This window comes from Fulmarus glacialis, unplaced genomic scaffold (assembly GCF_000690835.1).
Source record: "Fulmarus glacialis isolate BGI_N327 unplaced genomic scaffold, ASM69083v1 scaffold31541, whole genome shotgun sequence".
Classification (NCBI taxonomy): Eukaryota; Metazoa; Chordata; class Aves; order Procellariiformes; family Procellariidae; genus Fulmarus; species Fulmarus glacialis.
Window position 1 is genome coordinate 1 of NW_009191449.1, and position 12,138 is coordinate 12,138.

At 35.8% G+C, this 12,138-nt stretch overlaps 1 protein-coding gene across 1 annotated transcript in view; it reads left to right on the forward strand.

Moving 5' to 3' along the window:
• Nucleotides 1–6,553: 6,553 nt before the first annotated feature.
• Nucleotides 6,554–12,138, forward strand: part of LOC104083279 (nucleolysin TIAR-like) — a gene marked incomplete at its 3' end in the record, with an annotated part of 6,410 nt that continues 825 nt past the window's right edge. The window contains exons 1-4 of the mRNA XM_009586703.1: nt 6,554–6,643; nt 10,035–10,184; nt 10,497–10,551; nt 10,862–10,949. Of these exons, the coding sequence (XP_009584998.1) occupies nt 6,632–6,643; nt 10,035–10,184; nt 10,497–10,551; nt 10,862–10,949 (305 nt within the window). The remainder of the gene's footprint in view (nt 6,644–10,034; nt 10,185–10,496; nt 10,552–10,861; nt 10,950–12,138) is intronic.

The following is a 12,138-nucleotide window of genomic DNA, read 5'->3' on the forward strand; positions in this document are numbered from 1 at the left end:
TTGCAGCCATTCAGGGCGAAAACGGGGGAAAGCAGAGCCGGGCTTTAACTAGGTCTGTATCCAGTGCCCGGGGGGTGTAGGTGTGGGGGGGAGCCCGACTGCCCGGCCTGCGGGCACAAGCCTTTCCCAGGGCCGGCGCCGGGAGGAGCGGGTCGGGTCGCCCGTCCTCGGGTCCCCCCTGCACAGCGGTCCCGGCGTTAGGAAAGTTCTTTGTGTTCTCCCTGCGGTGGGTGGGATGGGGAACGCCGTAAAACGAGATTCTCTATAGCGGGCAGATAGGAAAAATTGCTTTTCCCTCCGGTATTTTGCAGTGTGGTTCGGTAACAGTCTCTTGGGCCCTGGCAAAAGAAATAACTGTGTGTTGGCCGTGTCTCTCTAGGCAGTGTTTAATCAATTGGTGGCTGTCACCTGTTTTCTGTTTAAAAATATAAATTTGAGCTTTTTGGTTGCTGTTGAGTTCTTTTCAACTCTGCAGGTATGGTTTTGATGGGTTTTCTTTGTCCTGTTGACGTATATGAGGGGGGCTCTTATGGTTAGGCACTTGAGAGCACATAATTCTGTTGTTGATTACTTTAACTGGTTCATAGATTTTCAGTTTCCAGTTGCCAAAGGGTGTTACATGCTGCATGAACAGTACAGTGTCCAGGCTGTCCATACGAGAAAGGCAGCCTCAACAGTACGACGTTCGGGCTGACCGTATGAGAAACACAGCTCAAGACAGTGCAAATGAAATCTTTGTCTATTTAGTTTTTGGGACAGTAGCCTTCAGAAAGTCTTTCAAAGATAATTTGGATTGAAAGCCACTTTAAAGAAACTACTGAAACAGAGTAAAATATCTCTGAGTTGCTTTAGTTTGTTTCCATTACCAAAATGATGACTTGGCATTTAAGGCTTTTCAAGGCAGTTTGTCTTTTTTCTCCTTCCTATGTCTGCAAAAGTTCTTTTAAGTTGTATAGTGTAGTATAAGTACTTACTTAGTCCTTGCTCCCTGAGATGCATAGTTTAAATAAGCATATCATAAATGCTTATTGTGTTGTCTATCCAAATGGTCTGAGTTTGCTTGGCCCTGATAGTGGATGTAGTTTTCAGAGTGTTGCTTTAGAGTGAGAGGAGGGAAAAGGGCAAAGGTACACTGTGTTTTACTCAGTTTTGTTTCCAAGGTTCCTCTCTCTTCCTGATTGGCTCCTCTTTTTTTAAATAAGTGCAATATCCAGACTAAGTTTTAAAACATTCTTTTACTGCTAACAAGTTTTGGTACTACACTGGGCGTGGGTTTTTCTCACTAACACATCCATTGATGACCTGACGTAGCCCCTAGTCACTGACAAGGAAAAAATTACATTTGTACTAAGATGTCTGAAATAGCATCTCTGCAGCTGCCCAAGATGTTTTATTTCATGCATGTGACTCTGTTTAATTTTTCAAACTAATAAACAGCATATACATTCATTTCCTAGTAGTTTTGTAGTAACCACAGTCATGTAGGGTTGCTTTCCTGTGATTATTTGAGGGCTTTTTTCATAGAACACAAAAATTCTGCTGTAGTGTTTCTTACATCTGCCTCTTGTCCCTACTTTTTTCTGAAGTATTTTTACATTCAGTGTGTTAAAGATTATTATCCTGAGTAATACTTTTCATGTATAGCAGTTATGATCTCTCATATAAATAAAACTCACTGGCCCCCAAGAACAACTAATGATACTGTAAGTTGAACTTCTTGGTTTTGTTTGTTTGTTTTTTTGGGGGGGGGGAAGTAAGTGAAGAACAAATTATTTCTGTAGCGGTTTGACCATGTGCATAAGCACTTGGTTGATAGTTTAAGTGATACTTTATGAATGTCGTCGGTATTTCATTTATTCTTTCAAGAAAGAAAAACTAAACCTGTAGGTTAGGAAGGAGTTTTCTTTTTTAACACTTGCAAGCAATTTTTTTAATTATAAAAACAAAAACCCACTTAACCACTATTCACCTAACATTTATGCCCATCTTAAATGTCTCAGGAATAATAATTGTTTCCATTTGCAGTACTTGCAGGGCTATTATGTTGTTTTCAGTCATGATAGGTCAGTCATGAACCTCTAAGAATTCAAAATATTTTCTGAGGCTTAATATAGAAAATAGACACCATTTGCATTTTTATTTCTCGCATTTCATAACTAGGCCTTTATAGAAATGTGAAGAATAACATTCAATATTTTCTGCCAAAAAGTTTTCCTTACTGCTCTAAACAGTTTGAGAAGGGGGGGGCCTTTTTGTAGGGTTTGTCACACCACTCAATTCAAATGTGATACAGAAAATTCACAATGTGTAATATTGTAGCTGGTCCTAAAATGAGCTGTGGGCTTCTGTTTTGTTTTGTTTTTTATAGAACACTTGAAAGCTCTGTTTTCTTTGAGTACTGTCGTATCTCCTCCCATCACAAGCTGTATCAAAGTCTTGTTTCTACTTTAAAGTGGAAACTAAACTATCAGAAACCTAATGTGTTGCTCATGTTCTCAGCTGTTGCTGATAACTGGAAGAAAAGTTCCAACTTCTTATGTTGTTCTTATTAATGGTTTTAGAAAAAGCTTCATGAACAGTCACTGAATACCTACAAGTTGTTATATCATTAGCTTTGCCATGTTATATTCTTAGTTTCATGGAATTTCATGGATAGGGTGCATAAGTAAGACTTCAGCTGTGAACCGGGAGCTGGGTTGACTTCTCTTATACTTCCTTTCAGTTCGCTTCTCTTGTAGAGGAATATTGTCTGCTAGTGGAGTCTACAGAGTGGATTTTTCTTGGTATCATTTTATTTCCAGTAGCTCACTAGCACTAGGCAGAGATGCTAGTAGAATATCTATGGGCTTTTCACCACATCAGTTACCTTATTGCTTATCATACTTTCTTCATTCAAATATGGAATCTGCCATTTCTTGCATGTTGTCTGTGTGAGTGTGAAAACATATTTACTATCTTTCCTCCAAGCAGTATGTAGGGGAGTTTTGTGGACCTAAAAGTAGTGGCTGCAAATCTCCCTTTCTTCCTTACCTATCTGGGATACAGTGAAAACCTGTTTACCCTCACAAAGAGGATTTTTCTGTTCAAGCCAGAGAGTTTAATTCTAAAACTCATTACTTGCTGATATGTGCTTCTTTATTCTTTAGATAATGTTACAAGATCTCTGAATTTCAAATACAGTTGCTTATTCTTTGTGTTGTCAGCAGCATTCAAAAGTGTAATATATTGAAATTTATATCAAGAGATATATATAGAAAGAGATATATATGGTTTGGGTTTTTTTTTTTGTATGTGCTTATTAATTGGTATTTAAGTGCTTCAAACTTGCAGAAGGGAACAAACACTATTGCCTGTATGCAAAAAGCCACAACTTTTGCTGCCCTGTCACATTAACCAAGACAACAGCCTATAAAAGGATAGTAAGTGCTTCTTCTCTGTTGGGTTTTATAATTTTTAAAAAGTTTGAATAATATATCCTCTAGAATGTAACAAAACAAAATACTGAACTACCATGCAATAGTTTGTTAAAAGCCGTATGTTTTCTTTAGGTGTTGTTCTGCTTATTTTGATTTCATAAAGTAGACTAGAAAATACTATGTTATGTTATATGATGTATAAATCGAGCTAGAAAGGGGAAAACTGGGTGCACCAATAGGCTGGCGATGTGTGGCGGGAGATTAGCATCAGCTGAGGAAAGTTTTGTGTTTCCAGAAAGGTAAGGTTTCTGTTCCTGATGTGTTGAATATATTTCTTTCCTTAGTTATATAGTATTCAAACATTGTACACTGAATTGCTTGTATGTTTTTTTTTAAGTCATCTTTAACTGTACTGAAGGAGGTAATGTTACTGCAACCTACTTTACTTAAAGACATGAAAGTAACCATCAAGTCTTACTTTTTAGTGTATTATTTCAAATTTGTAGAGGTTTGTATTCCCATATTTTACATGCAGTTGAAGAGATTTGGGTCTCTGCGGATGTTGTCCTTGTTACATGAATCTTTTATTGTGAAGTATTCTCAGTGTGTGTATTATTCAAGTTTCAAGGTGTTAGCAACTTGTGAAAGGTATTAATGCCTTCTGACTATTAAACACCAAGGCAGTATTTATCATACACATTTAGAGAATTAATGGACCATTAGGACTTTACATCCCATTTGAATCTAGCAATCAGGTGGTCCAGAATTACACTGCTGATTTTTATGAAGAGGCAACCTGTTTCACAGCTAAAGTTTATGATGCAACATTCTCACTCACAACTGTCTTAATGAAGACATAGTGGTATTGGAAAATCACCTAGTGTCTCTTCTAGCAGTTAGTGTAATTTAGCTTACCTTAATTGAATAGATTTCTAAGGAATAGCTTTGCCTGGCTTTTTTGTCAGACCAAGAGGAATTCTTCAGATTGCTTTTCAGAGTTCTTGCATTTCCAAAATCCGTATTAATATTATGCAGAAGAGGCTGATATTTTGTTTTCTATAGTGTTAATTGTACTCCCTACTGTATCTGATTTTGCAGTAGAAATAATGTTAATAGGACTTCACTGTATTTAATTTCATGTCAGTGCTACCGTACAGGTGCTTATATCGGTATGCTGTTAAGGCATGTTGTTAACTAATACTGTTCTACAACATATACAAAGGAAACAAGTACTAGTAATAAGTTCACAGCAGTACTGACACTTTATGTGGGAATTCCTACTGGTAATTGTATTTTCTATCTGATTTTAGTAGTATCTGCAAAGGTTAATATTTCCATTTAAAACTATTAGTGACTACAATTTAATCTTGGGGAATGATTAACAAAAATTTAGTTAAGGTGTCAGAAAGAAGGTATGGATAAATGTTTAACTGCTAAGTTTTCGGAATAGAGAATTGAGAAGTCAGTGAGATGGGCATTTTTTCCTGTAATGGGTCTGTCTGCAGGTTTTAACTTTTTTACCGAAATGCTTCATAACAATACAGGCTGCAAATGTAGCTTCTGTTAATGACTTCCATTAATTCATACGTTTTTAGTAAGAAAGTAATGAGTACATGAAAGCTTTGAATGGATGTTTCTATATTCAGGTGGTGTGATATGTAAGAAACTCACTCTGGATGTAGCATTTAAGTCCTGACTGAGAAAGTGCAGAACTGTTTGGTAGTTGTTGAAAGAATAACAACATAAACAAAATCTATTGATATCATTGTGTGGTGTTCAGATGAAAACAAATAGTGTCCATTTTAATTTTGCTGAAGCTAGATGAAAGTCCCGTGGTCAAACACAGGAACTGCTTTTCAAAATTTTTAAAGGGATGCCCATTAAGCAAAAGAAGTGTGCACTTAAATTGCTGTACTCAAAAGAATTTGGCTTATGCATAGACTAAGAAATGCTGGTTCACATTTATGTTCACTGAAGTGTATTAACAGCTCAGACTGACTTTAGTTTACTGTATTATGACATACTATAAGAGATCAGAGTAAAATGAATAAAATGTATATTGTTTCAACAGCTAAATCACAAAAGTTCTGCTCGTGTTGTTGGTTGCATTTTAATACTTTATGTCTTGACAGGCTTATTTACAAAGATAATGAACGTCCCTGTGCTGATGACTTTTGAGTTCTGTTGCTGTGACAAGCCTTTCTCTTAACTGATCGCTTTGTTTACAATTTGATTACAAATTAGTCACTTTTTTTTTTAAGAATTCAGTTTTGCACCCATGATTCTTTTCTCAGCCATCTCTGTGACCTGGTTTTGCTTTTTGTGAATGTAAAATGTAGCAGACTACCTAGAAGTAGTTCTAAAACTCTGCTATTGGATTTTGGCTATCTAGGGTAAATCTAAGACTATCTAAACTTGATAGGTTTTTCAAAACTTGAAATTATTCTAATGTTTTTATAAATAAAAAAATCAGGAAGTAGGGGTGATATTAAAATAACACTGCCAAAATTTTGGAGAGTTTTACAGAGGTGGTAGCTGTTGAGATAGATGCTGTGCGGAGCATTCCTATGGCATAATGCTGCATAAATTGCTTTGCCTATGGGTGAGTGGGCTGGTTTTCCAAATGTTCAGGAAAACAGAAAAATTTAGTTGGTCGCTTGCAAGGCAGCACAATTTATGTCTGATAGCTACTACTGAACTAAAAGGAGTTAGATGTGGGTTCGTACCCAAATTCAGAAATAGTCTTGATTAGATGCTCAGTGGGAAGTGAAACTTAAAACATCTTTGCCCAGTTGGTTGCTTGTTCTACCCAACATTCTTGAGCAATGCTCTTCCTGCTTTTGACATTTCTCTGCCAAAGAAACGATTGGCACTAGGTACCGGTGTCCAGTATTATGTCTGAATCAAGCTTCATGTTCTCAATGTGTGTGTCCAACTTTATAATTTAGAAACCACGTGAATGCTGCGTTAAAACTCTTATCATGAAATAATTTGTAAATACTATCTTTGAGATACTGGGAATATTTAAAGGGAGATTTTTCATAGTCATTTAGGATTTTAAAATCGTAATTACATTTGAAAAGATGATAATTTCTGATTTAAAATGTTGGTTTTTTGTTTCCTTGTGTAGGTATGTAGGAAACCTCTCCAGAGATGTGACTGAAGTTCTTATACTTCAGTTATTCAGCCAGATTGGACCATGCAAAAGCTGTAAAATGATAACAGAGGTAAGGCCTTCCACATCCAGGGGGGTAGCAAATATAATGTAACTTAGGATAAAGTTGTGCAAAATAAATGGAGTTGGGGGCTTCTTTTGGCATTACTGTAGTGGTTTTTTTAGGTTGATTGTGTTTGGCTTTGGGCGTAACTTTTTGCAGAAGAGACCTGTTGTTGTGTACAGTTCTGTACTTTTGCTTGTAGCCCTGACGTACCTTTTATCAGCTGATGATGAGATTCCACTTTATTTAAAAGATTGTTACCCCCTCTTTTCAGAACCACGTTGTTCTGATGATCAGAAACCTTATTATTTCAAGTGTTACTCATGGCTATTTTGTACATTTTTTACTTTATTTGAACACGAGCCTCAGTAATTGTTTTCCCTCTCAAATAAATGCTTCTTCACTATGGACGAAAAGTAAAAAATCCTTCAGAATAGGTTTTGCTCTTCCTGAGCTGCTTCTGTGCCAGTGTGAATAGCTCGTGTCTGCACCTGTCTGTTCTTAAATTAATTTTTTCTTGAAACAAAGTGACAAAATTTCCATAGTGTTCCAGATAAGGTCTTTTGTACAAAGTGTTGGTAAGTATTAATACTTTCTTCTCTCAGTTGTAAATACTCTGGTACGTTTAGGGTTGGTAGCCATTTCTGTGATCTTGTTGGCACATCCTAGGCAACTTCTCGCTCCCTAATATTTTCCTTCCTTCTGCATTTATAACTGATAAACTTCAAACAGGCAGGGACTAATCGGAACTTTTGCGAGGTTTAATCTTTGGTTCTTCAACTCTGGTTTTCTGTATGGTCTTCCTACTTTTTACTACTTCTTATGCTTCGTACTAACTTGTAATTACAGATTTCCTGAGTACAGTCACTTTTTTTTTTTGGTCAAGATTGTTAAAGTATTAAAAGGCAAGTCTTGCAACCAAACTTCTTTAGGAACAATACTAGTAACTCCTCTGTGGTGGTCTTTTCCTTTCAATGTGACACACTGCTTTTTTGTTTTTAGCTGCTTATTATCCACCCAATGCTTGTTTAATCACACTCATCTTTGTCTTGACTAATAATTTCCCATTTGGCACTTTATTAAAACTTCTTCGTGAAGATAAGAGCTCTGCCACATTTTCTGTAAGTTTATTGGAGAAAGATAACTAAACAAGAGGATAACAGCACAGTTGTTAGTTTTTCTCTGAAGAAGCAGTTTTGACTGTCATACGCTCTTCAGAAATAAGGTACTGCTGCTCCAACCTTCAGTTGATCGAGAGATATTAGCATCAGAGATTTCTTGACAACCAGATGAGAAATTCCAACATTCATTTTACCTTGATTTAGGCTTTGTGGTTTTGAGATTTTACATAACCATAGAAATAACAGTGAGACACCTTTATGAAATAAGTAGGTAAACAAAAAGCTACTTGCAGCTATATTCAGTCATACGGAGGTGAATGCACTGGGCTGACCTTAGCACCTGTCACCAAGCAGTCAGCAAGTGTAGGATGGATTCTAGACTGGAACTGGCCTGTAGCTACAGCGCTTTTAACTGTCAAAGTACCTGTCCATACTGTCCATCCTGCTAATCAGTATGTTGTAAACTTTTCATAGGCACTGAGTTACATTTAAGTGGTTCTTACCTGTCCATTGTTATTGCCACCATCAGTCAAGTTTATACCCAAATGTTTTCAAAACTTTTGTGACAACCCCCCCCACCTTTAGCCAGGTGCATCAACTGTTTGCTCACTCTTTTTCATTTGTAGAATGTGACGTGAACATGTCAAGTGTTTAGAGATTTCAAGTGTTTATTTGGGGGGGGGTATATAATACTCAGGGGGTGATGTGGCTAGCATTTACAGGTATCTTGAACACCTAAAGATCTGGGCATCTGCAAAAGAGGCTCTTCTCATGTTCAGACAAATTCTTAGTGCTAAAGAAGACCTCCCCACAGTCTAAGAGTAAAATTGCACTTCAGTTGAAGCATAAACTATGCTAAATCTGCTAAGTCCTTAAATGGGTTTCCCAAATCTTGTTTTCATTGCAGCAGGAAAATAGTATGGGAAGAGGGGTGAATTAAGGCTTAAAGTTTTGGGGCATCTGGAGTGAATGTGCTTTTAGAGCACTTCGTGGCTGTTGTGACTTAAACTCTTGTTTTTATCATCTCAGGTATATTTTCTCCTGTCTGTTCATTTTGCATCAGTTAGAGACACCTAGTACTGACAGTGTTTAGAAGGAAGACTTCAAACTACTTGATCATTTTATGTATATAAAGGCCTTGTCATCAGCTCAGCTATTAGATCTTAATAGCTTCCCTTGTTCAGGTGTAGACAGAACTATGTTTGAAGATGTTCAATCCAGCTTTACGGGGCAGAATTAGAATTTCTTTGTTCATATAAGCGTGTATGAATTTTCAGAAGTTAAATAGTAAAACTGGTAAAGGCCTACTCTTAACCTGTGTTAGAGCTATGCTCTACCTGACACTGGGGGAGGTTGATATGCAAGAATACTGATGCCAAAACAGTTTCTTTACGTGCTAGACCCTTCCCTGTTCATACAAGAAGTAGTTTGTTTAGTTTAATACTGGTGTTTATCATCTTGTAGTCCATGTACATGCAGAGTGGTTACTGTGGATACTTTGGTGTAAGGTTCTAGTTTTTGTACTCTTTACGTCTTCTAGGCAGATTAAATCCAACGTTAAAGTTGGTATTCTAATCATCATTTCCACTTGATCAACTTTTCTGAAAACTTTTACGTTCTTTGCACTTAATACTCTGGTATATTTAATACTTCAGTGAGCTTTGTTTGTCAGTTAGTATTTTTAAAGGTGATTCGATAGGCCATCCTACAAAAACAGGTTATACCCAAGATTTACCAGAGTAACAATCAATTGATTAATATCTTTTTCCCTCAGTCAAACTATTTTGAGTCCTTTTAAAGGGTTATTTCCCAGTTGCTGGGTATAACATTTTTCACTTGAGAGTGAGAATATGCAACTTCTAGGTTGCTGTCTGCTAGTGATTTTCAGGCAAATAAGAGGAAAAACTTCTTCAGTAGCAGGAGAGAGAAAATTGGCAAAAATGTACCTGGGGAACAAACCTTTCAAGCTTTGAGTATATATGTGAGGCAGAAGACCATTTTTGTTCTTCTCTCCATTCTTCTCCTTTTTTCTCCCCTTCCATCCAGTCTGCAGATCACTTTTCTGGTAGTTGAATTATTTTTAGTTTAGTAAACTTAGAGTACTGAGCCCCCATACAAAGTAAACTATACTTCAGAAATTGCTAGACCTTTAATAAAAAGTCCGTCTTAATAATTCTTGCATTTAAGTGTAATGTCAAAGGCTATTTCATAAATCTAATGCAAATCATTCTTAAAGTTTCTAGCTATAAGTAATATATTTTCCTGGATTTTCTTCTCAGCAACCCGATAGCAGAAGGGTCAACTCTTCTGTTGGATTTTCTGTTTTGCAGCATACAAGCAATGACCCTTATTGCTTTGTGGAATTTTATGAACACAGAGATGCAGCTGCTGCATTAGCTGCTATGAATGGGAGAAAAATTTTGGGAAAGGTAAGTTGCTTCCATTGTAATCTTAGATTTAAGGAGTATAGGTTTGTGTAAAAATATTAATAAAACTGTGGGGCATTCATTTTGTTGAAGATGTTTACCAAGGCTAAATATTGTTAGAATAATATTTTTAAAATACTGATTTAAAAAAGTAACTCTTGTTCTGGAAACATATTGTTTGTGATGTTCTAATTACTACAGTGTTTTATATTGAATGATCATTTGTAAACATTGACAGTTCTAACCCACCCTTGAATGAACTTATAAAATGTTAGAATTGTGTGAATTTATACTAAATCTTATACTTATTTTCAGGAGGTCAAAGTAAACTGGGCAACAACACCAAGTAGCCAGAAAAAAGATACATCCAGTAAGTAAAGTAATGCCACAGTATCACTTCTGCACAAATACTTCACAATGTGGTAATAATTTGTCATAAATGCATTTAAACATAACGTTTCTCCTTCCCATCTTGTGTTTAATAGAATTTTGCAAACTAATTCTTCTGTTTCTGCTTTACAACTGGGGAAACTGGAGTGGACAGATTAAATTGCTGCTGCTCATCAAATGGAGTCCTGGGCGTTCGTGGTTCCCAGTGCTGTGTGCAGAGCATCACTTTCTCAGGAGTTGAAATTTCAGATAGCAGTTAAATATTTGATTAGTAAATCATTTATTTTCAGATCACTTCCATGTGTTCGTTGGGGATTTAAGTCCAGAAATAACAACAGAAGACATCAAGTCAGCATTTGCTCCTTTTGGTAAAATATCGTAAGTATCATAATAAACATTTCTAATATCAGTTAGAAAATATGACAGTGAAAATTTGTTTCTGAGTTGAAATGCTATTTCTTATCTTTTTAGATAATTTTTCTGATGTTAATTTCCTTATGTTGGGTGGGCAGTAAAGAGGGGTCATTGTTTCATCTCGGTATCTATCATGATTGTAAATACAGTAATGTAATTGTGCTCTGGTTTTGCTGAAAGGAATGTGCTTTTAACCTAATTTATATGCTAATGTCCTTCAACTTTTTATTAAAATTTAATTACTGTTCCTAAGTGTGACTTCTTGTTGTTCAAAATGTGTACAGAGTAGTGACTTGACAACTGGTATATGTTGCATCCTCAGTGTATTTTGCATGCATTCATGCTGCATTTCGTAGGTAGTATAGAAAACTAGGCAATTGGAATATAATTTATGAAGCAGCTAGTTGAATAACTTGTGAACATTTTGAAAAAAGCTAATACTTATGAGAATGAAATCTACGTTTTTGGATGATAACAGGGGATGAATTAAGATTATAATATTTAAATGAAAGAATGGTGGATTTACATTATGTGCACATTTCTGCCGGTTAAGAGAATGTTTCTTTAAACTTCTCATAGATAATTCAGGTGATACTAAATCACTTGGTGTTTTAATTGAACATATTTAACATTACAAGAATCCTTGTGAGTGCTAAAGTGTGTATGTCCTTGAGATTACTGCTACAAAAAAGTCTGTTAATCTTCTATCAGTTTATCTTTATAAAAATCATTCAAAGTTGCACATGAACATTTTTGTACTACTTTACAGGAATATATTTCTAAGAACAAAATTCTTATTTTTCTCTTGTTCTGTACGCATATTTTTAAATGAATCATAAATCTTATTTCTTACCTCTGCTATTTTGTTTACTTTGCTTTTTGTCTCTTAATGTGGTAAGTAGTATTGTTTTAAAAATCGATTTAAAGAGAATAATTCAGGTTTCTGTTTCTCAATCTATATTTATACCTGAGACCTGCAGTTTTTCTAAAGTCCAAGTCACAATTAAAAGTAATAGCATTCTGGTTATTTTGCAGAATTGCTCATAAGAATGGACAGGATCTTGAAGGCTAACTGCAAGGAACTGTGCACACTGGAACTCAGTTGTAGATTTTTTCTCATTTCTATTTATTCTTATTATACATTATTTATATA